The 13,430-nt window shown below is 35.9% G+C and overlaps 1 protein-coding gene across 1 annotated transcript; it reads right to left on the bottom strand.

Moving 5' to 3' along the window:
- Positions 1-205: 205 nt before the first annotated feature.
- Positions 206-12,577, bottom strand: LOC123527283 (endoglucanase A-like). Its single transcript, XM_045306642.2, has 12 exons — positions 12,384-12,577; positions 11,883-12,045; positions 11,410-11,520; positions 9,976-10,143; positions 6,091-6,278; positions 5,162-5,327; positions 4,592-4,703; positions 3,814-3,964; positions 3,329-3,473; positions 1,564-1,735; positions 1,104-1,276; positions 206-360 (listed from the first exon to the last, which is right to left on the bottom strand). Exons 1-12 carry the CDS (start codon positions 12,549-12,551, stop codon positions 302-304), a joined length of 1,776 nt encoding a protein of 591 aa, XP_045162577.2. The 5' UTR covers positions 12,552-12,577; the 3' UTR covers positions 206-301.
- Between the last annotated feature and the right edge of the window lie 853 nt (positions 12,578-13,430).

Raw genomic sequence — 13,430 nt, 5'->3', positions numbered from 1 at the left:
TGCTAAAATAAAATAAAAGGCACAAATCTTGGCGAGTAGAAACAGCATTATTGTCAAAATGGTCAATGTATGCAGGAAAATGCACGACACATACATGTAGTTTGTCAAACCTATTCAACCCCAAACGTTCTTGGAGTTATAACACGCAGTTTGACTAGAGTTCATGGCTGTTTAACACAGTAAACGAAATATTTAAAAAGGGGGGTGACAAAACTTCTTTTTTTTCAGATTTAGTTTTATTTTTCAGTTTCTGTTTTATTCTGTAGTATGACAACCTTGATTATAAATACACAGATCTGTGCTAACATTTGGCAGCTGGTGCGGCTGGTAGGTTACCATTGTGTGCAAAATGGACTAACCCTGAAATGTAAGTGAAGCATAATGCTTATATCAAATGATACACTCGGCATTCAGAATTTATGTATTTATGTAGCTTTTTGTAGGAATATGTTATGCGTGTGTATATTTTGCAAAATAATTACATTTTCTAGCGCAATATATCTAAATTCCTAACCCTTATCCTGGACACGATTGATTCTGTCTCTGAGACCAGTGCAGATCAATATCAGCCTGCTCAACCGTGCAGTCTGATCATGATCTGCATTGTTCGCCATTCAGTTAGTATCTTTTTGCACTCCTTTTAACAGTTAATGGTACTGTCCAAATTAAAAGACGGACAAGTTCTTTATAGAAATTTAGCGGAGTAAGGACTAAGGGCTTAGAAAATCTAATAAACATACAAAGAAATGGTTGAAAACAATAAATCAGGGCCTTAAAACGACATGACCGATATTCAAATAAAAGTGTTATCTTAACTGGTGTTCTCTGTGGGTCATTTCTTTCAACCACTATCAATTTCAACGTTGAGCTAAAGGCAGACAGTATCAATTTTAACCTGTTCCCCGCTCAAGCCCAATCTACAACAATGTTTCATTGTAAAGCTTGCATTCCCAATGACAAAACGTCCTATCAACCTCTCAGGATATAAACAAACTAGTCCATTTTAGCCACACTGGGGCAATCTGTGGTATATTTACAAAACTGCTTAGTACAACGGACCATGATTATGTGTTTTCATTCACTAAATTTGTTTTAAAACCTACCAGCTAGAGCAGACTGGAAACCAGCGTTGTAGTCACATGCCACCTCGTTTTTCACATAATCATCTCTTCTATCGTCATAATTATCCCACTGATCCGGGCCTCCTACCAAACCACCTTTCAGAATGTTTGGGTTGGCTTGGTCACCTTGTGCGCACCACCCAGGGGCACACGAACTGTTATATAATCATATACAAATGTAGTCATCAGTGGTTAAAAGGCGCACATTTTGCACGTTAAAATACATTACAGTTTTATTAGATACGATTATAACAACTGAGAAACAACCGCAAAGTAAGCAAAGAATGTTTTGCATAAGAACATGTCCTTAATTTCTATATGAGGGAACGGATACTTTTCAACCAGCCGCAATGTATTTTACGTTAAGTCCATGTTACGTATATGTACAAAAGTCATATGTGTCGTATATGTAAAAAAGTCATAGCTGTAAAGATGTACCAACCTTCCTCTATGATGAGGGCGTTTAGGATAATTACTGCCATAACCTATCTCATAGCTGATGTGTAGCTTATTGTCTCCGAGGAGGTAGTTAATTTGGGACATGGCCCACTTATTGTAGGCATCGGGCTGGATGCCATACTTGGCTGCCATGGTAGCAACGAAAGCAACGTTTCCTGAAAAGCAGATGTACTAGGTAGGGAGTCGCTGTTTGGGCTAGTGATATCCTTCTATAGTTTCGGGATTCAGGTTCACTGTCTTTTCTTTTTGACAAATATTTTAATCTACTACAAATGTCATAATGCGTAAATAAAGCCGTGTTAAGCTATATTAACTTGTTTAACTTCGAAATGAATTGCACACCACTGCCATTTCCGTAAGGGTAAGAACTACACAACACAACGAGAAGTAAGAATGAAAACTACACAACGAAACATACGAGTGAAAACTACACAACGAAAAATAAGGGTAAAACTACACGAGAAATAAGGGACCCCGGTGAAAACAACAGAACGAGAAATAAGAGTGAAAACTACACATCGAGAAGTAAGGATGAAAACAAAACAACATGAAGTAACGGCTTTAACTCAACAACGAGAAATAAGGGTGAAAACTACACAACGAGAAATAAGAGTGAGGACTACATAACGAAAGGTAAGCGCTATAACGACACACCAAGGGTGAAAACTTAACAACGAGAAGAAAAGGGTGAAATCTGCACAAAGAGAAATAAGGGTGAAAACTTCACAACGAGAAGTAAGGGGTGAAAACTGCACAAAGAGAAATAAGGGTGAAAACTTAACAACGAGAAGTAAGGGATGAAATCTGCACAAAGAGAAATAAGGGTGAAAACTTCACAACGAGAAGTAAGGGGTGAAAACTGCACAAAGAGAAATAAGGGTGAAAACTTCACAACGAGAAGTAAGGGGTGAAAACTGCACAAAGGGAAATAAGGGTGAAAACTTCACAACGAGAAGTAAGGGCTGAAATCTGCACAAAGAGAAACAAGGGTGAAAACTTCACAACGAGAAGTAAGGGGTGAAATCTGCACAAAGAGAAATAAGAGTGAAAACTTCACAACGCGAAGTATAAAACATCATATCAATATTAAGTTATTAATCAGTATTTTGTAATAAGATACTTAATTTTGATATGGTATTAAGGCTAGTCTAAAATTTATATTTACTAAGTTAAAACATATTACGAAAGATGTGTGTCAATATTCTTTAATAGTTCTACTACAGAAACACGAATGGATTTTAGCATTAAAAGGGAAACTGGCTTTTCTTCTCTGATACCCTCATGGTGATGGACATCATTCAGAGATAATGTGTCGAGAGAGATTAACATAAGTTGTAGAATTTGCTTCACAATCGACCTATAACAAATTAGGATTTCGATTTATTGTCAGTTATCACACAGGAACCTTAGATTTTACCATCCATGCACCTTCAAGATCATATCTAACATTCATTTTTTCATTCATTCAGAGAAGTATGGATTTATGTAAATGATTCTGTCCCTTTAGTATAAGCTGTCCGGACACAGTTTTACATTATGAGATGCTGGTATATCCAAAACATTCAAATAATCGTATTTTTTCATCCATCTCCCAGTACTGTGAAGAAATCCTTGCAAGAGAGTATTTCGTAAGCATTATGTGGAGTGCCTTGCCCGTACGCTTAATCGCTTCATTTATACATACTCACTATCATACTGTCAAAATAACAGTTTTATTGTATTTTTTAAAGTTGATATAAGCTACATACCAGCATGTCTATTTGGTCCCCATTGATCACGCCAGGCCAGTCCACAAGGTGTCTTTTGAACATTACCACCTGGTCTGAACGAATTTACCAACCCCTCGATGTCAGTTTTATATTTTCCGTCTTTTGTAATGCCATAAAGTAGTAACTTTAAAGAAAGTCTTACTCATTATATTAAAATTTTATTAATTAAAAATCTTTGAGGTTTTCATTAAAGAGTGAAATATCTGATGTTTTAATAAAAAAAAAAATAACTGAATCACACAAGAACAGTATCAAAATAGCACAAGGCAAATGAAATTTTAGTTAAATATAATATCATATTGTCGATAAAAGCATTGATTAAAGAAAAACGAGTAACGGGCAAACAAATACTTAAGAAATGTAAAGGCATAATAATTTTGTTCAAAGTCTTATTGAAATAGATTTTCAGTGCAGCCTTATCTTCAAGGACATCATTAACCTCGGACAGGCTTAATAACACTCACAGCAGCACCGACATTGGCGTCATTCCAATTGAAACTCCAAGCTGTACCGGCGGGATAAAATCCCTTTGCGTCATTTAAGTAGGACTGGTCATTAGTGGCTTTATACAACCATGCTCCGGCTACAGAAAGTTCATCAGCCTCGCCTGTTGATCTTTGAAAAAAAGTAAATTTAAAAGATTTTTGTAAGAAGTACTAATGGTATATCTTGAAATTATCTTCCTAAAGTCAAATTGTGTAATAGCTACATGTTTACATAGGGTACTCCATGGCCAAGTGGTTAAGGTCACTGACTTCAAATCACTTGCCCCTCACCAATGTAAGTTTGGGCCGAATTCTCCCTATAAGGGAGCCATCAAGCTGGCTTACGGAAGGTCTGTGGTTCTACCCAGGCGCCCGCCCGTGATGAAATAATGCACGGAGGAGCACCAGGGACCTTCCTCCACCATTAAAGGCTGAAAAGTCGCCATTTGACCTGTAGTTGTGTCGGTGCGACGTTAAACACAAAAAAAATGTATATCTTGACAGAGCATATACTATTCAAGCTTATAGTTTATTCAGAAAGTTTAATTCATTCTTAGTGATAGATATGACTGAAAGCACAGGAGTTAGTTTTTACCAAAATCGAATAATCTAGAATAGTACTTTCTAACAAAGAGTATGTTTGTAATCCTGACTGCAGCGTTTGTTAACAATTGCAAAAAGGCTTCAATTACATAATAACTTACAAACAAACAAAATATTTGGTGAAATATATATACATAAGCTTTGTGATAGTTACCCGTAGAAGTCCTTTGCCTGTGTAACACAGTCCGTATATTTCCCCCTGTTGTTTTTGGCAAAGGTGTACAAACTCTTTGATGCTCCGAGAAGCCTATCAGCAAATCCAGTGTCTGCAGAAAAGAAAACGTCACTACCTCTTATTTGAATTTTGCAAGGCTGTCTCTCATTCAATAATTCAATTAATGATTGTATAAATGATAGTGATTTCAATGAGCAGGTTTACAGCGAGCTTTAGGGTAGTGTGAGTATAGTTTTAAACATGACGAATTTCATTATTTCAACGGAAGTTACCAAGGTGTTGACACTTCATTTCTCAGCTGTGCAGAGAGTAGCCTACGTTATTTGAATGCACAAAATTATTCATCACTTCACAAATCACACAAGTGAGTTTTCCAGTAAATTGAAAAGGAAAACTGATAACACTTTTAAAGATATTTTTGAAATAAATGGGAAAACAATCCTTAACAAGAATATGTCTAAAAGAATCTCAACAATGAAAAATATGAATATATAATTATGCTATAAATGAATGAAAACGAGTTTATATTTAATTCTCAACAAGTTTTACCTCCGCACATGTCCTTGAACACGAGATATCCGGCCGCCATTGCAGCGGCGGTATCTCCAGCTACGTCACTTCCGTGGCACGAGGTCGTTACCTTGTACGCTGGGCGTCCCATGTGCATATCTTCTGGTCGGCCCCAGAACCCGTGATCAGCATAACCATCTCCAACCTGTAGTGGAAGTCATGTGCAGTTATGAAAATACTTTGTGTTAACTTAATGCATCTGTAACATTTATTTGAGCAATTACAAAGGTATCATCACGAGTATACTGAATCTTTTTAAAGTGTAGTGTAATAACTAACTGAAAGGCACTCCACTTGAAAAACGTCAACTTTCAAATAATGCATGGTTAAAATGTTTCATTTTTCCTTCCATTAACGCGTAAGTGTTTTCATTAATGATTTTGATATCAGAAAAGGGTAAAGGGTGGGAGTGTACTCAGAGATTCGGAATCCAGAATCTTCAAGAAATTTTCCAGAGCCGTTCTGATCATATCACATACCATTTTCTCCTCACTGACAGCCTCAGGGACCACACAGAGATACAATATTTTCAAATTTCATAGGCGGGACTGTTAGACTTACTTGTACATAAAACCGCCTCGGTAGCCTAGTGGTAGAGCGTCCGCTTCGAGTGCGGGAGGTCGTGGGTTCGATCCTCGGCCGCGTCATACCAAAGATGTAAAAAATGGTACTAGTAGCTTCCTCGCTTGGCTTCAGCATTAAGAGGATAGTGCTAGGATTGGTCAGCCCGGTGTCAGTATAATGTGACTGGGCGGGGTATCATGCCACGTGTCTAAGGCGTGATATTCCAGTGAGGCAGCACTATAAAGTTGGGCATTGTGCTCACTGCTACAAGTAGACACCGTCGTTTATATGAAAAAATTGTTGAAAAAGACGTTGAACCCGAACACACACACACACACACATACTTGTACATAAAGCGTTTGTTGATCCGGAATCCAACATTTGAGGAAATATTCCAGAGGTGTTCTGATCATATCACACGCCATGTCTTTCTGTCCGGCAGCCTCATACCCATCCCGGAACTCTAGCATACCGTACAACAACACCCAGGCAGACCAGGCCATAGGCAAACCGAATTTTACATGGTCTCCGGCTAAACAGATAGGAATTCGGTAATATTAACAGTAGACTAATTTTTCTGACTCAGTTTTATTTATAATTATGTACAATATTTTATATATGTAATTGTACTAAGAAACTGTTAAAGTAGTTTATTTTTTAACTGGATTTGTCTGATAAATTACTTGAAGACAGAATAAAAATTACTGCTGAACTACATACTTTGAACACCAAAAAAAGAAACATTGAAAATGAACTCGCTTAAACCAGTCGGGATAGTTTTAGCCTAAACTTGCCTTCCAAACTGAGATTTCATTTGTTTGGTCTCGCTCACAAGAATCATATGTTGACTATGTATACTTTCTTCTTATCTCATGATTTGCAGTTGTATTAAACGTTTCATTAAAGCTAGTATACAGGTAGAAAAGTGTACGTCACGGATAGAGAGTGTACGTCAAAATAGATAAGAATACGACACCTGTGTAGATAGAATAGAAAAATAGTATACATCACAAATAGAAAACAGTACTGCACAGATAGAAAAGTGTACGTCAAAATAGGAAACACAAGAATACGACACCTGTGTAGATAGAATAGAAGAATAGTACATGTATACGTCACAAATAGGAAACAGTACGACACATAGAGAAAAGTGTACGTCAAAATAGGAAACACAAGAATACGACACCTGTGTAGATAGAATAGAAGAATAGTATACATCACAAATAGAAAACAGTACTGCACAGATAGAAAAGTGTACGTCAAAATAGGAAACACAAGAATACGACACCTGTGTAGATAGAATAGAAGAATAGTACATGTATACGTCACAAATAGGAAGCAGTACGACACATAGAGAAAAATGTACGTCAAAATAGGAAACAAAAGAATACGACACCTGTGTAGATAGAATAGAAGAATAGTACATGTATACATAACAAATAGGAAACAGTACGACACAGATAGAAAAGTGTACCTCAAAAAAGATAAGAATACGACTCCTGTGTAGATAGAATAGATGAATAGTATGCATCACAAATAGGAAAAAGAACGACACATAGAGAAAAGTGTACGTCAAAATAGGAAACAAGAAAACGACATCTGTGTAGATAGAATAGAAGAATAGTATACATCACAAATAGAAAACAGTACTGCACAGATAGAAAAGTGTACGTCACAAATAGGAAACAGTACGACACATAGAGAAAAGCGTACGTCAAAATAGGAAACACAAGAATACGACATCTGTGTAGATAGAACAGAAGAATAGTATACATCACAAATAGGAAACAGTGCGACACAGATAGAAAAGTGTACCTCAAAAAAGATAAGAATACGACTCCTGTGTAGATAGAATAGAAGAATAGTATGCATCACAAATAGGAAACTGTACGACACAGATAGAAAAGTGTACGTCAAAATAGGAAACACAAGAAAACGACATCTGTGTAGATAGAATAGAAGAATAGTAAACATCACAAATAGAAAACAGTACTGCACAGATAGAAAAGTGTACGTCAAAATAGGAAACACAAGAATACGACACCTGTGTAGATAGAATAGAAGAATAGTATCCTCGGCGTACCATGGTTCGCGGAGTTAATTTTAGTTCAGCGCAAACTCAATAAATAACAGTTGTCATGTGAAAATGTTTACATACCTGATTAAATACATTTATCCTCCACCACATACATTATTCCAATTAACTTTATTCGATCTAGTTATCTACTGGGATTCATCCGAAACAGTCATGTCAAATAAATTATGTCAGTCGTCTGCAAACCTTGATTTCGCGGATATGACATCACAGCATCCTGGGATTTGAATCACGTGACTTAAAGGTCAAATATAGTCATTCATGTGGTTTTCATGATTTTTAATGTTTTAGCATTTAAAATGTTTCACTATGGTAACAAAAAAATAAAACATTAACATTTCAAATCTCCAACAAAATAGTTTCTATTTTTCAAGACTTACACAATGAGGACATGGGAAATATTCCCATCTTTTAGTTACTCTTACGTCAGTGCAGTGAATCTGATCGATTCCAGTGTTTACATGGGTTTTTCTTTTCCCATCTCATTACATTGAGCTCACTTTGGGATCGTGATAGAGATTGTAATAGCTTATATTTACTTCTGATAGGCTGAGGTTTATTCAAAAACTTTGAAAAAGCAGGGGAAAAAATGCTAAGGGTTATAGGTACATGAAAAATGCTTTTTTACGTAACCGTTATTCATCACAACTTGTGACACGTGACCTCCATTGATAAAATGTAAACAAAGCAGACAAGGAAACTTGGACTTTAAAAAAAGCATTTTAGGGTATAAACATGTATCTTTTTAGTGGCTATATTTAGGGATTAGCGTAAAAGGTAAAATTTTCATGACAGATTAATATTTAATGCACTTGCCTTCTTAAAACGCATTTTTTTATAATTAGAAAGATCGTCATGGTCGAGTAACATTCGTAGTAAATGCTGACGTAATTTCCGGTGCGTGAATGCAAATCTCACGTGACCAGTAAGCAAACAAAAATGGCCGCGAACCAAGGTACTCCGCGATTTTAAGGACTCTGACGATATACATCACAAATAGGAAACAGTACGACACAGATAGAAAAGTGTACCTCAAAAAAGATAAGAATACGACTCCTGTGTAGATAGAATAAAAGAATAGTATGCATCACAAATAGGAAAAAGTAAGACACAGATAGAAAAGTGTACGTCAAAAAAGGAAACACAAGAATACGCTATCTGTGTAGATAGAATAGAAGAAAAGTATACATCACAAATAGAAAACAGTACTGCACAGATAGAAAAGTGTACGTTAAAATAGGAAACACAAGAATACGACTCCTGTGTAGATAGAATAGAAGAATAGTATACATCACAAATAGAAAACAGTACGACCTAGATAGAAAAGTGTACGTCAAAATAGGAAACACAAGCATACGACACCTGCGTAGACAGAATAGAGGAATAGTATTTATCACAAATAGAAAACAGTACGACACAGATAGAAAAGTGTACGTTAAAATAGGAAACACAAGAATACGACACATGCGTAGATAGAATAGTGGAATAGTATTTATCACAAATAGAAAACAGTACGACACAGATAGAAAAGTGTACGTTAAAATAGGAAACACAAGAATACGACACATGCGTAGATAGAATAGTGGAATAGTATTTATCACAAAAAGAAAACAGTACGACACAGATAGAAAAGTGTACGTCAAACTAAGAAACACAAGAATACGACACCTGCGTAGATAGAATAGTGGAATAGTATATTGCAAATAGAAACCAGTACGACCTAGATAGAATAGAGCACGTCTCAAATAGAAATGTATACGGATAGAAAAGTATAAGTATCCGTCCAGATAAAAAAAGTATATGTCACAAACAGAAAAGGATAGTTATTTTATTTTCCTTTATTCCTTTATTGCTTAACTACAACATTAATTTACCATTAAATTTCGCTATTTCTTGATTTTTTAATAACATTGCTTACTTAAAAACAGCCGTGCCATGAATGCTTATTTATGTACATCTTTATTCAGGGAAAAGACAACCGTAAGCTAATTAGCTTTCTGTCCAATCCCCTTATCTCAGTTGTTGTATATTATTCATGTAATGACTTGAACAAATAAAATATGTTTAAACCAAAAGGACAGATCACCAATAGAACAGTATACGTCACAGACAGAGATGTACAATCAAAACCTACCATCATACCATCCCCCGCTAAGGTCATGGCCGTCGGCACCGTCATTGACGGCGGAGTCTTGGCGCCATGAGATGGGGTTGTTGGCAGGTAACCTACCAGATCTTTGTGCATCATAGAACAGGATAGACAATTTTAGGGCTTCTTGATAGTTGTATTTTGTCCCGGAACCTATAAATACGATGCAAACATGAAAATAAATTGCTTCATTACATGGTATAGTATGACTAAATGCTTAGAAATTTTGTGTTCTATGAATTTTAAATACAAAACTTTTCTGTTAAACAATTCATACCTTCATATGTATTTATTTTTGTTGTTGTGTGGATATTTTATTGCTAAATTTAAAGGGAGACAACCAATGTTTTCATTGTAGTATTAGCGAAAATGTGTAGTTGTCTCCCGTCGCATTGTATTCCTGAACTTTTACGAATGTAATTAGACATTTATTTCTTAGTGTACCCACTAACGTGTCACGGTATAGGACTTGAATATTAAAACGGGGAGAAAGTGTGTAGGCGGCCGGGTAGGTCAGTCGGTAGAGCATCGGAACGGCGGCACCGGGTTCGAGTCCCGGTCTGGCTCCGTTCCGATGCTCTACCGACTGAGCTACCCGGCCGCCTACACGCTTTCTCCCCGTTTTAATATTCAAGTCCTGTACCGTGACAAACGTTTTAGTAGTGATTCAGAATAGAGAGTTATTTAATCCCTAAAAATACAATGACGTCATCTATTTTTTTTTAAAGTAACTACAAGAAGAAGAGCGTATAATCGTTCAGTTATCAATATATAAATGTATGTATTAAGACATCTTGAAAGGAATCACTTAAAACCGGAAGTTAACAGCGCATGAGTCATGGAATTTTTTATATTGAAAGATATTGAAAGAACCATACATCGTCCAGGAAACGGTTATTATTTTCTAAGTCAGACTAAGGCCTGTAAATAATAACCCAGGCTTAACGTTTGATCATGCAAATAATAAAATTTTTAGGACAGCGTTATTAGTGTTTGGATGGTCGCTATCCACCACGCCTCAGAGGGGTGGCAAATATGACATATCAGAGTAATAAAATAGGTCAATCCGATAAACCGAATGAGTTGAACTTAGACATAGAAGTCAAGTACATAACATAATATAAGTCTTAGTTTCTCTTCTTTGAAGTTAGTTTTATGCATGTGTAAATATCAATGACTGGAGAAGATCTAACTAGACAAATGCGAAATTTTAGAAAAAAAGATAGATCGGCGATGACATGTGACATTTCTTTCACTGATGTTTTCTGTATTATTTCATCCAAGAACATGTAATATTTCATTATTGGTAATGTAGAAAAATTTTCTAGGACATTACCATTACATTGAACGAAGTTATACCATACAATTATAGTCCTTTTATGAATTATAGAAAAAAAATAGTAAGCTTGAAATATTTACCACCGGACAACTGAGTGCCACTTCCTGAGCTAGTACCTCCACCACCGGAGCTTGTGCCACTGCCAGAACTTGTTCCGCCGCCAGTGCTCGAACCACCACCGCCGTTGGCTCCTTGTCAATATACAATCTTGGTGTACAATAAACTCGTGAAAAGTTCTAAAAATTCTTTGTTGTTTTTGTGATGTCTACATTCAGAAATACGCAAGTATACAGAGGTTTATCATTAATAATACTGCATCATTCTACGACATTTTTATATGACTAGCATAAATTCATTACATCCTTATGTAGTTGCATGGTTTACCAAAAACATTAATATGCAAAGAAATGTTACTTGCTAAAATATTCTTAGAACTTGAGTTTTCTTCTTTATTTTTGAGTTGCTCCCTAGATACATTCAGTGCATGCCTTTGACATTAGAGTACACTTTAGAAGATACTATCACTTATTGTTTGATCAATAGATCGAACTACCTTCCATGTTAAATGTTCCACTTGGAACTTGATCCCCATTTTGTCGTGCAACAAAATGGCATTTCAATGAAGCACCGGCAGCTATATTGGCATATGCTGGAATAGCACGCAGAACGAACTCTTTGCCGCCATTGGTATGACTTTCAACGGTAACTTTCCACACCTAAGATATGTAAAGTGTAAAATAGATCATAAACTTTTTTTCGCGTTTATAACAATTAAAACTTCATTCTGAAAAAAAAATATTGTCTAGTGGCATCGTAGATCATAAACTGAAACTTATGTCTCAAGAAAATAACTGTGAATGACAATTTAGAACATGACAATATGTAAGATATCAACAGATCAAATTTAACTTCATGTTTTATTCTCAACTTGTCTTTAATTGTCAGAACTTTAACGAAATCCAGTACAATAAAGCACGTGCGTTTGTAGAGTTTGTATGTTTGAAAAGTACATTTGCCTGTACCTTTCAGAACCAGCATTTGTAATACTGCTTACCTCGAGTTTATTGATGGGATGGTCGAAGACTAGGTGCACTTTCCAGTTATGGGCCTCACCCTGTACTGTGAAGTCTCCCTCAAAGCCACCATACCAATGATTTGTTATTGTCAATGGGGTTGCTCCCAGGGCACTTCCCACCAGAGCCAGTGGTAACAAAATCCACATGGTCAAATCTGCCTTAATATTTGACTTGATTCTTAAATCAGGATAAAATTTAATTTTCTTTTATATATACATATATATATATTGTTGTTGTTGTTGTTTTTTGGTTTGTTTGTTGTTGTTGTTGTTTGTTTTGTTTTTTTTGTTGTTTTTTGTTGTTGTTTTTTGTGGAGGGGGGGGGGGGGGGCTTAACGTCGCACCGACACAACTATTTATGTCCTTCCGTAAGCCAGCTGGGTGGCTTCTTCACATGAAAAATTCAAGGCCCCGAGTTTGGCTCGAACCCACATCGGTGAGGGGCAAGTGATTTGTAGTCAGCGACCTTAACGACTCGTTTTTTTTAGCAAGCCATTTCCTACTTACTTGGGAGCTGCATATAGATTTTAATATGTTCAGCTTTGTACATTAACGTTAATCATAATGTATATCTGTAACTTACACTGAATGTCGTTATCTAGAGATTTCAGTAGACTAAAATTAAATCATATCTTAGTTTGAAATTGGTTTAAGTAGACAGTCAGATTTTGATAATGTTTTAATATTGAGACTGGTGTACTTTTGTTTAAGTATGTTAAATTATGTACCATACACACAATTAAAATCCACACATATGGTAGGTAAACCCTGGTTGTTTGATGAGGATTGAAGTAAAACTAGCTACTAGACCGATAATTAAATTTAAAAAAAAAATTGCGAAAAAAAAGTTATGTTTATATATAGTTTTGGTGTTGTTTCATATAAATCAAAAGCCAGACTATTAGGAATTTTCAAAGAAATAATGGTGAAATTATCATATCGAGGGTTCAACGCAATAAGGGCGTATCTACATATAATAATCATATGTAGATACGCCCTTATTGCGTTGAACCCTCGATATATGAT

This window comes from Mercenaria mercenaria, chromosome 14 (assembly GCF_021730395.1).
Source record: "Mercenaria mercenaria strain notata chromosome 14, MADL_Memer_1, whole genome shotgun sequence".
Lineage (NCBI taxonomy): Eukaryota > Metazoa > Mollusca > Bivalvia > Venerida > Veneridae > Mercenaria > Mercenaria mercenaria.
This window is presented reverse-complemented; position numbering and strand designations above follow the sequence as displayed.